The 16,660-nt window shown below is 40.6% G+C and overlaps 1 protein-coding gene across 5 annotated transcripts in view; it reads left to right on the forward strand.

The window, feature by feature from the left end:
• smc6 (structural maintenance of chromosomes 6) overlaps positions 1-15,246 on the forward strand; it is a 26,371-nt gene extending 11,125 nt beyond the window's left edge. For 4 of the 5 annotated variants that reach the window (XM_040041922.1, XM_040041923.1, XM_040041920.1 and 1 more), the window contains 25 exons: positions 80-191; positions 1,662-1,767; positions 1,897-2,033; positions 2,790-2,851; positions 2,963-3,043; positions 3,149-3,250; positions 3,525-3,644; positions 3,743-3,838; positions 4,065-4,211; positions 4,312-4,400; positions 4,476-4,646; positions 4,731-4,909; positions 5,982-6,183; positions 6,286-6,400; positions 6,488-6,648; positions 6,891-7,026; positions 7,756-7,836; positions 7,935-8,105; positions 8,188-8,325; positions 8,457-8,602; positions 11,279-11,404; positions 11,510-11,615; positions 11,717-11,869; positions 11,977-12,074; positions 12,357-15,246. In XM_040041922.1, the coding sequence (XP_039897856.1) occupies positions 80-191; positions 1,662-1,767; positions 1,897-2,033; positions 2,790-2,851; positions 2,963-3,043; positions 3,149-3,250; positions 3,525-3,644; positions 3,743-3,838; positions 4,065-4,211; positions 4,312-4,400; positions 4,476-4,646; positions 4,731-4,909; positions 5,982-6,183; positions 6,286-6,400; positions 6,488-6,648; positions 6,891-7,026; positions 7,756-7,836; positions 7,935-8,105; positions 8,188-8,325; positions 8,457-8,602; positions 11,279-11,404; positions 11,510-11,615; positions 11,717-11,869; positions 11,977-12,074; positions 12,357-12,444 (3,123 nt within the window). In that variant the 3' untranslated portion in view covers positions 12,445-15,246. Of the gene's footprint in view, positions 1-79; positions 192-1,661; positions 1,768-1,896; positions 2,034-2,789; positions 2,852-2,962; positions 3,044-3,148; positions 3,251-3,524; positions 3,645-3,742; positions 3,839-4,064; positions 4,212-4,311; positions 4,401-4,475; positions 4,647-4,730; positions 4,910-5,981; positions 6,184-6,285; positions 6,401-6,487; positions 6,649-6,890; positions 7,027-7,755; positions 7,837-7,934; positions 8,106-8,187; positions 8,326-8,456; positions 8,603-11,278; positions 11,405-11,509; positions 11,616-11,716; positions 11,870-11,976; positions 12,075-12,356 lie in introns of those variants that run through there. The other variant, XM_040041925.1, reaches the window with a different exon arrangement.
• The last annotated feature ends 1,414 nt before the right edge of the window (positions 15,247-16,660 follow it).

The following is a 16,660-nucleotide window of genomic DNA, read 5'->3' on the forward strand; positions in this document are numbered from 1 at the left end:
TTAAAACCCACACAAAGTTTTGTCTTTGCTCCTCCCGGCTCGTTAAAGGTTAAATATCGTTTTCTGCTTGTGTTCTTAGGGTGACATTGGACTCATTGAAAGCATCACTCTGAAGAATTTCATGTGCCATCATTCTTTTGGTCCGTTCCAGTTTGGGCCAAACGTGAATTTCATAGTTGGCCACAATGGAAGTAAGAGCTTTCCCTTCACTTGATTGTACCTGGATGTTGTCATGTCTGACATGTGATTTTAATTGGGTATAGCTTTCTTTTCCCTATAGAAACACTTGCTGGCCACTTTATTAGCTACAGCATGCTAGTTTGGGGTTGGACCTCCTCTCACCTTTGGTCCATGTTGACATGATAGCATCACACAGTTGCTGCAGGTCCATGATATGAATCTCTCATTACACCACATTCCAAAGGTGCTTTTGGATTGTACAAGCTATTTGAGTACCTCGAACTCACCGTCATGTTCAAGAAACCCAACTGAGAGGATTTGGGATTTTTGTCATCCTGTGTTATCTTGCTGGAAGCAGCTTTCTGAAGATGAGTACACTGTGGTCATACAAGGATCGGCATGGTTAGCGACAAAACTCGGGTTGGCTGAGGTGTTTAAACAATGCTCAGTTAAGCAAAGTGTGCCAAAAAAAGTAGTCCCCACAACATTACACCACCAAGAGCCTGAATTCAAATTTTGATGCATCCAGCCTTGGTTTCCTGTTCTCAGCTGACCCAGTCTGGTCTTCTGCTACTGTAAGTTACAAGGCTTGCCATGCTCTGCATTTAGAGATGTGCTTCTGTACGCCGTGGTTGTAACAAGTGGTTATTTGAGTTATTGTTGCCTTAAGCAGTGCAGTTATTCTTCTCTGACCTCTGACATCAACGCGAGAACTGCCGCTCGCTCGATATTTCTCTAGTAAACTCTAGAGATGATTGTGTGGGGAAAGTCCCAGTAGATGAACAGCTTCTCAAATACTCACATCAACAACCATGTTACATTCATGTTGCACTTAAATCACCTTTCTTCCCCACTCTGATGCTTGGTTTGAAATTCAGCAGATCATCTCGACCATCTCTGCATTGCGTTAATGATGAACAGTCGTACTTAACAAATCGAGAGTTTGTTTTTAAAATGATATAACAGACTTCTAATATATCAGGAAGGAATGGCATCTTTAGACTTCAGGCCTAAATCCAGAACAAAACCTTGTCACCCTTTGTGGATTAACAATGCAGAGTGAATGAACAACACCCAATTTTGTTATCTACACAAGAACATTTGATCCATCCCTCTCCAGCTTTGTTATTTTGTCACTTAAGGCCACACAAACTCCCCTGTAAAACATTGTAAACATTTAGATTTCTTTCACTGGAAAAAATACTTTGCAGGATTTACAAGATTATCATTTATTGCTCACTTGGGTGACTCATTTTAGGTGAAGTATCAGCTTATGTAAGGAACTGTTTAATGCTGAGCTCACTGAAAATTTGTTTATTCAAAGACGGCTCCCTGATTTCTTTTTTTGTTTGTTTTTTTCAGTCGATGCATCATTTACAATCATTTGCATAGTTTTCTAGCACTGACGAGCGCCGCATGTCTGTAAGATGCTTTACATGCACCGATTTAATTTGTTGTCTTGTAACTGCTTTATCTCTCAGGTGGAAAAAGCGCTATCCTGACCGCTTTGATTGTAGGCCTCGGGGGAAAGGCCACTGTGACGAACAGAGGAATGTCACTGAAAGACTTTGTGAAGACCAATGAAAAGTAAGTAATAGATCCTAATATCGTCCCTCAGTAATAAATCGTGTGTCTTTATTTTAGTGTTAAAAATGCTTCAGATTTCTTTACTAGCAAATGTCACTAAAACAATGTTAAATACACTCTGGTTTCTAGTACTGCAGATATAACAGTAAAGCTGAGAAACAGAGGGCCAGATGCTTACAAAAAGGATGTTTACGGCGACAGTATCACCATTGAACATCGGCTCTCGAGTGATGGATGCCGGACCTGCAGGCTGAAAAGCAAATCAGGTGACTTTCCACAGATGCTGTGACTGGAAAACTTTCTGTGAGTCGGTCCAAGTCTTGTGAAACCTTCTGGAAATCTTAGATTAACCAGACACAGTTGGGAGTGGAGACCAAACACTTCAGCCACACTGTCACCTCCTAATACTGTATACATTCTTTACTCTCAGTCTGGAATTTTCTCTATAAACTTGTATATATTTTATTTGCATGGCACTGCTTTCAGCCGCTGGTTTTCCTATGTTGTAAATGTCATTTTATAAATAAAAGGAACTTAAAGTGCATGTGCCAGTATGCATGTTCACTCTTGTACCTGACCATTTTCAGAAGAATGTTCTTCTGTATGTTAAGCCACTAACATTATTATAACACTATTATTACATTCTCACACAAAATCACAGAATTTATTCACGTTTCTTCTGTTGAATCTACCCAAAAATTTACCAAAGTAACCAAGTTTAACAGGCATAAATTAGTATTTATGCACCAACAAGATTCACAAAGAGCTATTAGCTAAAAACCTGTCACAGTGAAGTGAGTGTAGACAGTGAGTGTCTACAGCCTGGAAAACACACTGGAGGCTCCGTCGTGTTTTGGGCTAGATATCGGCCAGTGGTGTAGGAGATCTTGTCCAAATTTAAGGAATTATGAACACAGTACAGTACCATCTTATTATTTTCCAATGAGTGGCATGTAAGTTATAACCTCTTTTAAAGGGCAACAGAGGTTCAAACCACTTTACTTGCATTTTATCTCTTTTAGGACATCTCGTCTCAAACAAAAAGGAGGAATTAACGGCCATTTTGGACCACTTTAACATCCAGGTACTTGCTACTTTTTAAATTTTTTTCCTGTAGATGCCCCGAGGTTGTACTGCTTCCTGCACAATCATACACATTAAAGGACTTAACAGGATATTTGCTTGTGTATTCCAGCTGGATAACCCAGTATCCATTCTCAGCCAAGAAATGAGCAAGCAGTTCCTGCATTCAAAAAGTGAAACAGACAAGTATAAGGTAGCGTAACGCCACGTTCGCTAAAAGCGTTAAGATTTAAAGGTTACACCTGCAATGAAGCTCACTTTGATAAGTGCTTTCTTTTCTGCTTTTTTTCGTTTGTAGTTCTTCATGAAAGCAACTCTGCTCGAGCAGATGAAGAGAGATTACATCCACATTAAACACACTAAAATGGTCACGCGGGAGCAGGTTGAGAGGCAAGAGGAGGTACGGCATTCCTCACACAAACCGCTGAACGTTGATGTTGCACATCAAGCGAGATTATAAAGCAAATACACGTTGGAGAAATGTTATTTACATTGTTTATTTCTGGTTAAACACTGACAGTTTTAAAAGCATCTTCTTCTTTGGGGTTTCTCTTGATTTTCTGCCTTTTATTTGGGAACCCTAATTGTATCCAGTTGCAGCTTATATGTTTATCTATGAGTAGCGTTTGATTTTTACATAAATCAAACATATTTTAAAATGCTTTTGTGTCCAGTGTCTCAAGGACCTGAAGCAAGAGTTCCTGCAGAAGAAGGAACGATATGAAAATGTTGCATCCTTCAGTGAAATGAAGGTTGTTTTGGAGAATCTGAAGAAGGCGATGGTATGGTGTTTGGTAAGACTTGATCTTGAGGCTTGAACGCAACATTTGCTGGTTGGATAGAGCTTGCAATTTTTAATAAATGTGTTTTTTGTTTTTTTTATCTCTTTCAGGTGAGTGAGAAGGAGCAGCTCTTAAAGCAGTTGAAGGAAGACATTGAAAAGGAAGAAAATAATTACAAACCCAAGGATAACCTTCAGCTCTGTCAGGTGAGTCACAAGTGTTTCTTTTCTGTTAAATATACAACCCTATTTATAAATGTCAGACCACTTCAGACCTTCATCTCTGCATAAACTCAAAGTCCTTCCTTCACATAATGCATGGTTGTGTTTACAGTAGATATCCTGAGGTTGTGGGGTGGAGTGGCTCTATCCTGCTGGTAATTATTTTCAGGCATTGTCTTTAAAAACCTGTTTCTGTCTCTCTCATCTTCAGACGAAGATCATACAGCTAGAGAAGAAGCTTCAATGCATCAAAAGCAAAATTGACACTCTGAGAGAAGAGCAAGAGTCTCTATCAGAGGACAATGTTAAGTTGAAAGAACAAGTGAAGATCATTAGCAAAGCACACAAGGACCAGGAGGTAGTCGCTGACAAACGGCGCTGTGTTAATCTGCACATTTATTTATTTATGCATAGAGAAATATTTGACGTCATGTTAATGTCACAATCTTTTCCAATAGGTCGTTTATTTTCGAGCTCTAAACAAGCTGAAACAGTCGGAACAAGAGCAAAACCTTCTCCAGGAGAAGCTTAACAAGGCAAAAGCAAGGTAGGGGAGTAAGAGTTGATGTTAATACAGCTGATGTATTTGTTTTCAATATTTTTTTTTTTTACTCTGTTTCAGTAAGAGTCTGAACAGTGAGGGAGACTCGGAATACACGAAACGGCAGAAGAGTTTAAGTAATCTGAAAGAGAAGCTTGCAGAGCTCGAGAATAAGTGCACGCACCTGAATCAAGACATCAAGAACAAACATCAGGCGCTTCTCAAAGGGAAGGAAGAACTGGACAAGCTGAGGTATAACAAAGTAAATCAGCTCTGGTGTAAACATATTGTCAGGGAAGTGAAAGTTTATGATCTTGCTCTCTTTGTATTTACCAGACTGGAGGAAAGGAACGTACAGGCTTCATACGAGTCCAAACTAAAGAGGAAGAATCAGCTGCTCGCCAGTCGATCGAACAAACTAAAGCGCTTTGGAGACCAGGTGCCTGACATGATGAGTGCAATTAGCGAGGCTTATGCCACGGGACGCTTCCTCAAGAGACCTGTTGGTCCAATAGGTAACACTCATTTTCAGGTTTTTTTTTTGTTTTTTTTTTGTTTTTTTGGATAAAAATATTTTCAGACTTGTTTTGTTTGACTTTTCACTTCAATACGATCTGCTTGTTAACGTTCTTGATGAGAAGATTGATAAAACTCTAATGTTTGCATACTAAATTAAAAACAAGCGCCAATAACCAGTTTGACTAGAACAGAGACTGGAAACTGGAAACAGGAAGAAGTGAGTCATCTGTCAGCTATCACATCTAAAGCTCTCTGATCAAGAAAACGTGCCCTGTTAGCGTCATTGCCTCACAGCAACGAGGTCCTGCATTCCTTAGACAACTTGTAGCGAGGTAGAGCCATTCACTAGTAGTCATAATACAGTGCAGGGGTCGTTTTTCTGTGCTTGAAAGCATGACTGAAGAAAAGTCATGGATAGTGTGCTCGATTATCTCTGTATGGCAAGTCACAAGCACACAACAGTGGCAGTACAGATAACAAGTTGAAAACTCTGACTTCAGACTTTAAATGGAGCACATCACAAAGACAGGGAGTTGCCCCACATGGTTTAAAAAGCATCTTATTTTCCTTGACATCAAATGTGAAACGTGTCCTGCTTCTCTCTTCTTCACAAGTGTTGACATTTTGTTGCTTTTTCATGAGAAACTGAGAGCGCGAGAACTTGTACGTTTCCCCTGGGCAGATCAAATCTGACCTAACTGCACAAGGAGATTACTTCTGATTGGATCACTCCCCAACTTGTCCCACCTTTCTGAACAACTTAGTTTGTTCTGATTGATCCGTCCATTTTCATCTCATTTTATTGGCGGACAAAAGCGTCAATACATTTCATCATAGTTTTTCATTATCGTGCATTAGTTTTTGTCATGTTTTCATCTTGACGCTAACTAAGCTAACGAGTTTCTAGCTGCAGCTGCGTATTTACTGTACAGACATATGTCTAATGTTCTTTTCTTTCACGCAAAAAAGCAAACGCTGTACCTTTTTTATAAACATCTTTAACATTTAAATAATTCAAAGCTTTCTACTTTTGATATATTGAAGCAGACAGTCTGTGTTTATTCCCAGGGGCATGTATCAGTTTAAAGGATCCCTCGTTAGCTGTGGCTGTGGAGTGCTGTCTGCGGAGCTTCGTGAAGGCGTTCTGTTGCGACAACTACAAAGACGAGGCGGTCCTCCAGGAGCTGATGACTCGCTTTTATCCAAAGGGCAACAGGCCACAGATTATCGTCAGCCCCTTCTCTGATAAACTGTACAACATTCATGGAAGGTCGGCATTATGTGAGATTTTCTTTTCTTTTTCTTATTACGTTTTTCTGAAACTTTTGTTTTTTTTAAGCATGTTTTGTTTTCACTCTGTGCTGTTTCACAGGAAAGCATATCATCCGGAGTACCCATCGGTAATGGACATAATCACAGCAACAAGCCCAGTGATTATCAACTGTCTGATTGATATGCGAGGGATAGAATCAATCCTCATAATCAAAGTAAGTGTCTTACTAAGACCTGCTTATGCTGCCTAGAGTGGTGCTTTAGGATTGATGTTGCATTTTGTTGTTGTTGTTTGATCTCAGGAAAAAGATAAAGCAAGGAGGGTCATGCAGCACTGCCGTCCACCTAAAAACTGCCGTGAAGCCTTCACTGTTGAGGGGGATCAGGTGTATCCAAACCGTTATTACACGTCTGATTTCAGCATGGCAAAATATCTTGGTGGGGACATTGAGACTGAAATAAGGTAACCACTGGAAACTATTCAAGGTTTGAGTGACTGTCTTTCACATTTACACCCAGTTGAATGCTCAAACTGGATCTTTATGTCACATGGAAATGACAGTAGTATAAATTGTGCCTGAGTATAGCCCCCCCCCCCCCCAAAAAAAAACAAAAAAAAAACAAAAAAACAAACAAAAACAAACCCAATTTCATGTGACTTCATAGATGTGGTATGTTATGTTTGTGGTATCCTGTCTGTTCCAGTATGCTGGACTCAGACCTGGAGAATTACCAGGCTCAGCTGTCCAGGTTTCAGCTCCAAGTAAACTCTGTCACCGAAGACATTGTGAATATGGAGAGCAATCTTAACAACACCATCCTGACCATGAAGACAACACTGGTCAGTAAAAAGATACACCTGAAGCTGTTTGGGTTTCCTTTCATTTTCTGCATTTGCAGTCTGTCTCCTCTTTTTGTGGTTTCTGGCTTCCAATTAAAGCAGAAAGCTAAAGAGCTGACAGTGAATTCAGTGTTAGGGCTGAATATGTTGGTTACTAATTTTCTGGAGTCAAATGTGAACTAAAGCATAAAGGGGTTATATGCTTAAAAAAAAAAAAAAGTAGTTTCTTAGTGTTCCAGCCTCAGTAGCTTTGACACAGTAACATCTGCTGTAATATTTACACCTCTAATGAAATCTCACAAGTGTTAGCTTTATTTTGATGCCAGGATTGTTTACACAGAGTTTGTAATTGCTGAGAAATACAATATTTGTATTGTAAATACAAATATTAAATAGCCACAATAGATTGTGGCTATTTACTCCCCTCACTAAAAATCAAGTTAGCATCCCTTTCAGTTTTACAGTGATTTACTAATGTACCTTGCTAACCAAGATAGTTGCTCAGTGTTAGCATTGGACGTGTTTAGTATAAAAAAAAACAAAACCTCAAGATGGTGACAACAGAAAAACCAGTCTTGCAAACAGTAATCCATAAGCTACTATGTATCCATCTTTTATGTAAAGTCTATGTTCCAGTTGCTGTTTAATGCTGGCAAATCAGTGCTGAAAAGTGTGATTAATGTGATTTTTAATTAACATTAGATTACATTTATTTTCTCTTCGTTGCAGGCTTCTGTGAATCATGTCAAAGCAGCAATAACTGATCTGGTGACTGCTAGTGAGGAGCAAATTAATGACATCAGCTCACTGGTGATACTTCAGTTTTTATTTTTATCTGTTGCGTAATAAACTAACCGCTGCCATGAATTATGCAGGTTAAGTGTTTCTGAATGTTTTAAACTGTGCAGGAAGAAGTTGCCCAAGAGAATCAGCAGAAAATCGAGGCAGAGAAGCAAAGTGTTCAAGAAGCAAAGGCAGAACTCGACAAGCAGCGAAAAATAGCCGAAGACTCAGATTCCAAGTACTCATCTGTCAGAGACCGGATTGATCAGCTTCTAGAGGAAATAGAGCCCCTTAAGGTGCAGTAGAGGTTTTACAGTTTCAGGTCTACAACTTGTTGTTTTGTGCAGGCTTCCAAACCTTTGTGCTCTTGATCTACAGGATGAACAGCTGAAACTGGAGACGGAGTGTGCCAAGCATGAACGAAACCTGAAAATCTTAGAAAACAAAGTGAAGGCTCATGACGACAACATTGAAGGCATGAAAAATGAACTTGCCCAAAGAGAAGAGGAGCTACAGGTAGGAAGTTTTTTTTTTTTTTTTTCAGCATGATACGGTGTAGTTAAGCTGCAGTTTAGCTATTCACGCCAGCCGGTATTCGGTGAATTCAATCAAAGAAAGTCAGCAGAAGTCTCGTGATGTTACGACAGGAATACGTGGCAAAGGCTATAGAGATCAGTCCTGAACGGCAGCACGTGGTCGGCAACACCAAGAGCATCGACACAGAAATCACTCGACTGAATAAGAAGATCAAAGTGTACGAAAGCGACCACGGCGAGCAGCAGCAGGTGGTCAGGTGAGAAACTGAAGGCTTTCAGCAACAGAGGCAGAAATTATTTTAACAGTTAAAACTCAAAGGTTTATTGAGCTAATTCATCAATCATGTTAGTGCATGTGTAAACTGTATGTATAAAACTGGTAGAATGTAGGTAATCTAATCAGGTACTGTACCTGTGTACAGACTTAAGGTACTTATAATATATATTAACCCCAGTTTCCCCCTAGACCTAAACTGGCACCCCACTCAGCCAAGGATTTTCACCTGAGCTGACTTGTTTTATTAGCTAACCTAAATAGACTATTAGGCATGGTTAAAGTAGACCAGAACCATCCAGAACGATGGTCCAGGAACTTTAATTGAGCCAGCATATCCTCTCAGCACCTTCTTTTTTCCTTCTCATTGGTGTGATGCCTTCATGCTGCAGATGTCAATAAAGTTGTTGTTACTGCAATTGAGTATTGAGCTGCCTGCTCTGTCTGTGCTTACTTGTATTTGCTCAGGATATAAACGGAGTAGCATTTATTGCTGTTGACATTCAAATGTTTCAAACAGCACGAGAAATAAAGACGCTGCGTCTCCCAGGGAGAAAAGAAACATTCACGTGTGAAAATTTTACTGAATAGAAATGAGAGATGATGAAAGATGTAAGGAAGACGCAAGATTAATTACATTTAATACATTATTTCAGGTTAGTTTTTTTCATATTGTGGAAAACCTGGAAAAACTAATTGAAATATAATATTTTTTTTTTAGTCAAAGGTTGCATTACAATACTAGACTGTCCAGTTCAGTGCATACTAAATTGGTTAGTTTGCAGCAGTGTGGTGAAGTTTACAGTAAAGCAGCAATGTTGGAGTAGTGCACAGCAGCCTGTGTTGTTCATGGTCAATGTCCGGTTACATCCAGAGTAGCAGACATCAAATTTAAGCTGCTCTGTTATCTTGTTGAATTCAGATAAATCCAAAAAGAGCAGCAATGGCACATGTTAGCTGATCGCAGCCGTATGCAAAGAAAACAAATCTATTGGAGCTCGAAGTACAAGTTTTTATCTCATTTTTAAGTGATTTTTCTTCTCAGTGCTACACCTGACAAATCCACTTTAACCCCTTTTTACACATAAAACAACAGCTGAAAACAACCCAGACGTATGAAACAGGCAACTGTTATGATTTGCTATTGTTTTCCTTGCCCTTATGCTTCTGCTAATCAAAGATGACTATCATAGATTGCTACATATGAGTCGGGTTGTTGAAGTAAACAATAGACTCCTCGGTCGCCTGCACGCACTCTCGACCTCCGGTGTTAAAGACCGTAGGCGCACCACCACAGACGCATCGACGGCTGTGACGCACATGGTGCAAAAATAACTCTGCATTAATCGGGTGCAACGTTACATTGAATAATTATTGTTATCTAATAATTGTTGTCACCACACTTAAAGGTGGTGTCTTACTTTAGATCGAACAGTGTTTTTGTATTCACTATCTTGCCTTTATTTACGTATTTATAGAGGGTGCAGTGTTAGAAGCACTTCTGAATGTGTCATGGGTGTTAATTGTTTTATTAACACCTATGACAAGTGGAACGCTATTGGCATCGAAAACCTAGACCTGATGGAACTTAGCTGTTGTACTGGATAAAGGAATATATTGTTTTTTTGTAATCAAAATCAACCTTATCATATAGATAATATTTTAGAAAGCTCTGTCTCAACCGGCTGCAACAGTTAAATCCTTCTCAGACACTTATGCATCAGTAAAAATATTAATTTAATTATGTATAGTAGTATTACCCTTATAGGACTCATTAGCAAAGTTGATGTGCAGAGCTGTAGCAACTATAGAGATATAAACTTCAAGTAGGAGTAACGGATGGATTCAAGGTGGGGGTTGACAGATGAGACCGGGCAGAAGTCTCTGTGGACTATGATGATAGCAGATGACACTGATCTATAGAGTAAGGAGCAGGAGGAAGAGATCCTGGAAAAGTGGAGGTGTGCTCTGGAGAGAAGAGGAATGGAAGTAAGGAAGCAAGACAGAATACATGTGTGTGTGAATGAAATGGTGATGACGCTGGGAGTAAAGGTAGTGAAGGTGGATCTGTTTAAATACCTGGAGATCATCCAAAGCAATGTTTAGTGCACAAACAAGGTAAAGAGGAAAGTGCAGACACAGTGGAGTGGGTGGAGATGAGTGTCAGGGGTGATTTGTGACAGAAGGATGGCAGCAATGGTGAAAGGGAGTGTTTACAGGAGGCCTGCGATCTAGTTTGGAGGGGGTTGCACTATTCAAATGACGGGCGGCAGAGCTGAAAGATGTTAAGATCTTTAATCGGAGCGATCAGGAAATGGACATGACTCATACAGATTTAAAAGCTAACTTAGTTTTCTGTAGACCAACTGTATTTTTTCAAAAACTTATTTACTTAAAGGCGTCTTCAAAGACATCTTCCATCTTCATTCTAACCCATCATTTTCCCTGGATTTCATCTCCCAAGAAATAAAAAGGCGCGCTTCTGCTCACTGAGTTTCAGCTCATCTCCTTCGGACTGTCTCTTCCCCTGTACGGATTAATCAGATCTGCCTGCTGGCCATCACTAAATCATCTCCTGCCCTCATTTTACATGTGCACACTGAAAGCTGAATTGAGAAGAATTTAGGCTATGCCAATTTCTTCCCTCTGACCTCATTAGGGAGTACGCCGAGGCCCTCGCTCTCTACAGAGAGAAAACCAACCAAGTAAGAGATTTGCGGAGGTTCATCGATCGTCTGGATAACATCATGTCAGACAGGCAGAACAGATACAAAATAATGCGTAGGTAAGTAACGATCTTGCACGGTAGAAAAATATAATATAAGGATTCATTGACGTGGAAAAAATTGTACTTTTGGCTAAAACTTTTCTTCTTCTCTTTTTCCTGAAGGTCCCTGTCTGTCAGATGTAAGTTATACTTCAATAACTTCCTAATAAAGATGAACTGCTGTGGATCTATGATTTTTGACCACAACAACGAGACACTCTCTATCATGGTACGCGCTTATCTCTCTAGTTTGCCAGAAAGGTTTGTTACATTACAGCAAACCAGGAGCACAGTTAATATAAGTAACACTCAAGTTTGTTGGCACTGAAGGTAAAGCCTCCAGGCAGGGAGGAGGATGGTGTGAGTGACATGAGGTCGCTGTCCGGTGGTGAGCGCTCCTTCTCCACTGTTTGTTTCATGCTCTCACTGTGGGAGATCACCGAGTCGCCCTTCAGATGCCTCGACGAGTTTGACGTCTACATGGTGAGTGCACAGAAAACACATTAGTCGCATGTAACCAGTAGAAAATGCTTACGGGGTTTGGCTTTTACTCACTTGAGTTAACAGTTCCCTTTCTTTTGTTGCGGCAGGATATGCACAATCGAAGAATCTGTCTGGATCTGCTTCTGGAGTTGTCAGAGCGGCAGCATCTTCGACAATTTATCTTCATTACACCTCTGAACACCAGGTAATGTATTTGTGTGATGTTAGCCTTGATATCCTTTGACGTTTTCTCTGTGGAGGCTGATGTGCGCAAGTAGACCAATTGTAGATTTTTGTTGTTGTTATTGTTCCTGAAATCATTTTATGTCAGTTTGTCAGGTAAGTATTTTTGATTTCACTGTTTTTCAAGATCCTATATTCTTCTTTTTAAACCTCCCGCTATCCATCTTTACCTTTTAATCTCTAAAAATGACCTGTGCTGTGTGAAAAATGATTGACAACTGATCAAAAGGTTCGTATTTTTCAGCAATCTACCCAAGTCGGACCTCATCAAAATCCACCAGCTGCGGGCTCCAGAAAGACACCGGGGTCAAACAGAAGATGAAGATGTTTAAACTGAGCTTCAGTGACATCAGTGGATGAATGTTAATGGGCATTACTGTATACAGTTAGAAAAAAACATTTATGAACCCTTTTGAATTACCAGGATGTCTTCATTTAATTGCTCTAAATGTGGTGTGAGCTTCACCTAAGTCCCCAGTGGTATGCTGGCTAGAGTAAACAGGCTATCTCAAGAGCTGTTTACTTTAGCCGGAAAGAGTACGTGTGCTTTTGAATTTATTTTGTGACTTGTAGATCCTCCTCGGGTAGCAACAACTCCCATCAGACACTTCCTGTAGCCGGTCTTGAAACTTGTAGAGTGATGAGGCATTTTGGACCCCTGCTTCCTACAAAATAGTTTCAGTGCATTAACATTTATGGATAAGGCGCAACATCTCACTTGGATTAAGACAGAGACTCTGCCTTTATCATTACAAAACCCAGTTTTCTTTATCAGCTGTTCTGTTGTTGGCTTGCTTAGAAGTTCTTGATACGGCGCCAGGCTCTGAGGTATCAAAGCAACATCAGTCCATGGTTTTAAAATTAGATCAATAGCAACATATGATATATTACACCGTGCCATTATTCATTTAAGAAAAATGCAGCGCCCGCAGGTCGGCCGCTACATTTCAACCGCAAGACCTACGTGCGCCTGCTTGCCTAATAGCTGAAGCAGCACCCTTCAGGTCTGGACTTTGACTGAGTCATTGCAACACCTTGATATTTTTTTTCTTTTTCAGCCATCTGATGTAGATTTGCTGCTGTGCTTGGGATCATTGTCCTATTTTATGGCCCAGTTTGGGCCAAGCTGTCGGACAGATGCCCTCACATTTGACTCTAGAATACTTTGGAATACAGAGGAGTTTGTGGTCGACGCTGTGGCTGCAAAGCAAGCCCAGGTTATCACCCCTCCACCACCATGTTTGACATTATGTTGATATACTGTGTTTGCTTTACACTAAACGTGGCGCAATACATTATGGGCAGACATCTCCGTTTTCGTCTTTCGAAGGCATTTCGTCAGATCCATCTTTTCGAACCCAAGCCGTACTGCCATGTTGTTTATAGAGAGAAAGACTTTCTCCTGGCAACAATTTGAAACAAACCATACTTGTTCAGGCTTTTTCTAATTGTGCTTTCATGAACTTTAACTTTTAACACGCTAACTGAAGCCCGTAGAGTCTGAGATGTAGCTCCTTTTTACACTTGCTCTGAGCAACGCTCAACGCTCTGGCTCCGGGGTGAATTAAGCACCTTGATCAACCGTTGTTGCGATTTGGCACTACATAAATAAAATTGAATTGAATTTGCTGGGAAGTCCACTACTAGCAAGACTAAGCACTGTGTAAAATGTTTTCCACATTAATCTTTGTCATTACAGCACGGTGTCCTTCAAGTTGTTTGGAAATGGCCTTGTAACCTTTTCCAGATGACCAGCAACAACCGCTTTTCTAAGACAGCTGCTGATATGTGTGCTCGTTGGCATTGTTTTAACTGCTCCAGACCTCCAAACTAATAAAACGTCTGCTTTTATAGAGGTGCTCACAATTGCTGATGATCATTTAGTCAAGTGCATTTGATTAGCAGCACCTGGCTCGTACCCACCCCCTGAATTCCATTGGAAACATTAAGGGTGTACTTAGATTGCGTTTTGGTTTAATTATTAATGGCAAAGTGTAATATGTCATGTTTTGTAGGTCAGATTAGGTTGTATTTACCTAATTTTAAAGACTTGCTAAAGCCACAACTACTTTGTGTCCTGATAATAAAACCTTAAAACTGACAGACAAACATCCAGGTGATCGTTTGCAAGCTTGAAATGTACCACAGTATGTTTGTGTGGAGTGTTTTTTGTTTCTTTTGTTGCACTGATCTCCATGAAGGCTCACACAAACCAATCTTTCTTGAGATTCTTCTTTCTTTTTTTTCATTTCTATGAACAATCTGTAATTTTTACAGCTGTGTCCAAGCAGCTGTTGTTGTTGCTCATGTGAAGGCTCGTTTTTAGCCTACGAGCGCTTTGAGCGATTGCTCAGTGTGTTCACTAAAGGCTGCTTTTATAATTAGTTTTGTGTTTCTCCATTATCGTTACTTAGATGAAGATCACGCCACGTTTTTAACGAGGACTAACTGAAGCCGTAGTTGCAGCTGTATGTCAGTATTACTGTGTGTTTTCGGAGAACTTTTTATTTTATGTAATGTTTTTATCATTTTATGGCAAATGAATGCAGGCTTTTAAAACAACACAGGAGGTTGTGTGCCAAAAATCATGCACTGTACAAAGTTAATGTTTTGTCCATAATAGATAAGATGTCTGAGTGTAATTTTAATGTTTTAATGAAACACCGAGTGGCTGATGATGATTTCCTCTGTTCATTATTTGACTTTACATACACGTTCTCAGATTTAGTCATTAACGTGAAAAATTTCACAGATCTACCAGAAGTGTCCTGCACTATTAACGTTTTCCAGCAGCTTTTATTCCAGTTTTCAAGAGCTAATGCCTGTGTTCAAGCTGCCACGTAAAGATGGAATCCAGCCACGGTATCTTCTTTAAAATTGTCATCAACATCTGGCAGGGCTGCATCCTGTCGCTGTTCTTCTTTCAGGTTGCCCTTGATTACATCATGTGGCAAGCAGTAACACACATCAGAGGTGGCATCCACTGGAGTGATGGGCAAACACAACATCACAGATGATTACAGTGTAATTGAAACACAGCGGCTTAGATAGAAGAAAAACCCAAGAAAGTCAGCGCTGGGGAGAAACCGTTCAGGTCTAATGCTTGTGCACAAATGTTTAGACATCAAAGAAGACTAAAAATACATGAAAGAGATGAGCCCCTCTTGTCCACTTGGATTCTTTATGAGGGAAATGTTTTGATCCCGTCCAGTGAAAGACCTTAGACAGTCAAAGGAGCTTGCAAAGAAAAGCGTCTGGACTTCTTTAAGTTGCTTGAAGACATTTCACCTCTCATCCGAGAAGCTTCTTCAGTTCTAAGGTCAAATGGTGGAGAGTCCCAGATATAAACCTAGTGGGAGTATCCCCCCACAGAGGGACAAAAGGACCCCCTGATGATCCTCTAATCGCCTGAGCCAAGGTGTGAAACTGGGTGTGGGTCCCAATCAGCCAGGGTTTCGCATGGGCTCATTGTGAAACCTAGCCCCACCTTATCATGTGATTTCCTGAGGTCAGATGGCCCAGGATGTGAGTGGGCGTTAAGGCGTCTGGGGAGGGAACTCAAAACTTGATTATAGATGGCAGAGAGTTAGTGTCGTAAACCACCACCTCTGTTCAAAGATGGTCACTCACAGTGGACATAAATGGCTTCTTTCAAACCATCTGTCCTCTCTGTCCAAAATGTGAACATTGACATCCTCGAAAGACTGTCCTTTATCCTTAAGATGCAGATGGACTGCTGAGTCTTGTCCCGTGGAGGTGACTCTTCTATGTTGTGCCATGCGCTTGTGAAGTGGCTGTTTGGTCTCTCCAATGTAGAGGTCTGAGCATTCCTCGCTACACTGTACAGCATACACCACGTTGTTAAGTTTGTGTTTAGGAGTTTTGACAAAACTCAGGAATTAGCATGATAAGGTGGGGCCAGGTTTCACAATGAGCTCACCCGAAACCCTGGCTTCACACCTTGGCTCAGGCGATTAGAGGATCATCAGGGGGTCCTTTTGTCCCTCTGTGGGGGGATACTCCCACTAGGTTTTAAATCTGGGACTCACCACCATTTGACCTTAGAACTGAAGAAGCTTCTCGGATGAGAGGTGAAACGTCTTCAAGCAACTTAACAGTAGCATCCCCAGGCTTCTACCTTTCTACCTTTAAAACCCGGAGAGCAGCCAAATGGCTGGTAGGCTTTTAGCTAAGCTTTAGCTTCAGCCAAGTGGAAGCTAAATTGGCTAGTCATTCATATGTATATTAGGTTGTTACCTGGGAATTCTGGAGGGAGGGGAGTGGGGGTTTGAGTGGATTGAGGAATTTCCCTGCGAATCTTGTTGACTGTGCCGAGGGTGGTGGTTTTCCGTCTAAGACGTTTTTGCGCAAGTGAAAGCGATGTGAAAAAATTGTCCGTGGTAACATTTCTGCCCTTGTCTAGGAATGGTTCCATCAGCCTCATTACTACATTTTCAGAAAGTCTCTCCCCAGTGGGACGATTGGGGTCCTTGCCAAGATATGGGAAGACATTGCAAATGTACTTGGATTTTAGGTCGCAAGCCACCC

The sequence above is a fragment of the Simochromis diagramma genome, unplaced genomic scaffold, assembly GCF_900408965.1.
Source record: "Simochromis diagramma unplaced genomic scaffold, fSimDia1.1 OVJJ01000304.1, whole genome shotgun sequence".
In the NCBI taxonomy this organism is placed as follows: Eukaryota; Metazoa; Chordata; class Actinopteri; order Cichliformes; family Cichlidae; genus Simochromis; species Simochromis diagramma.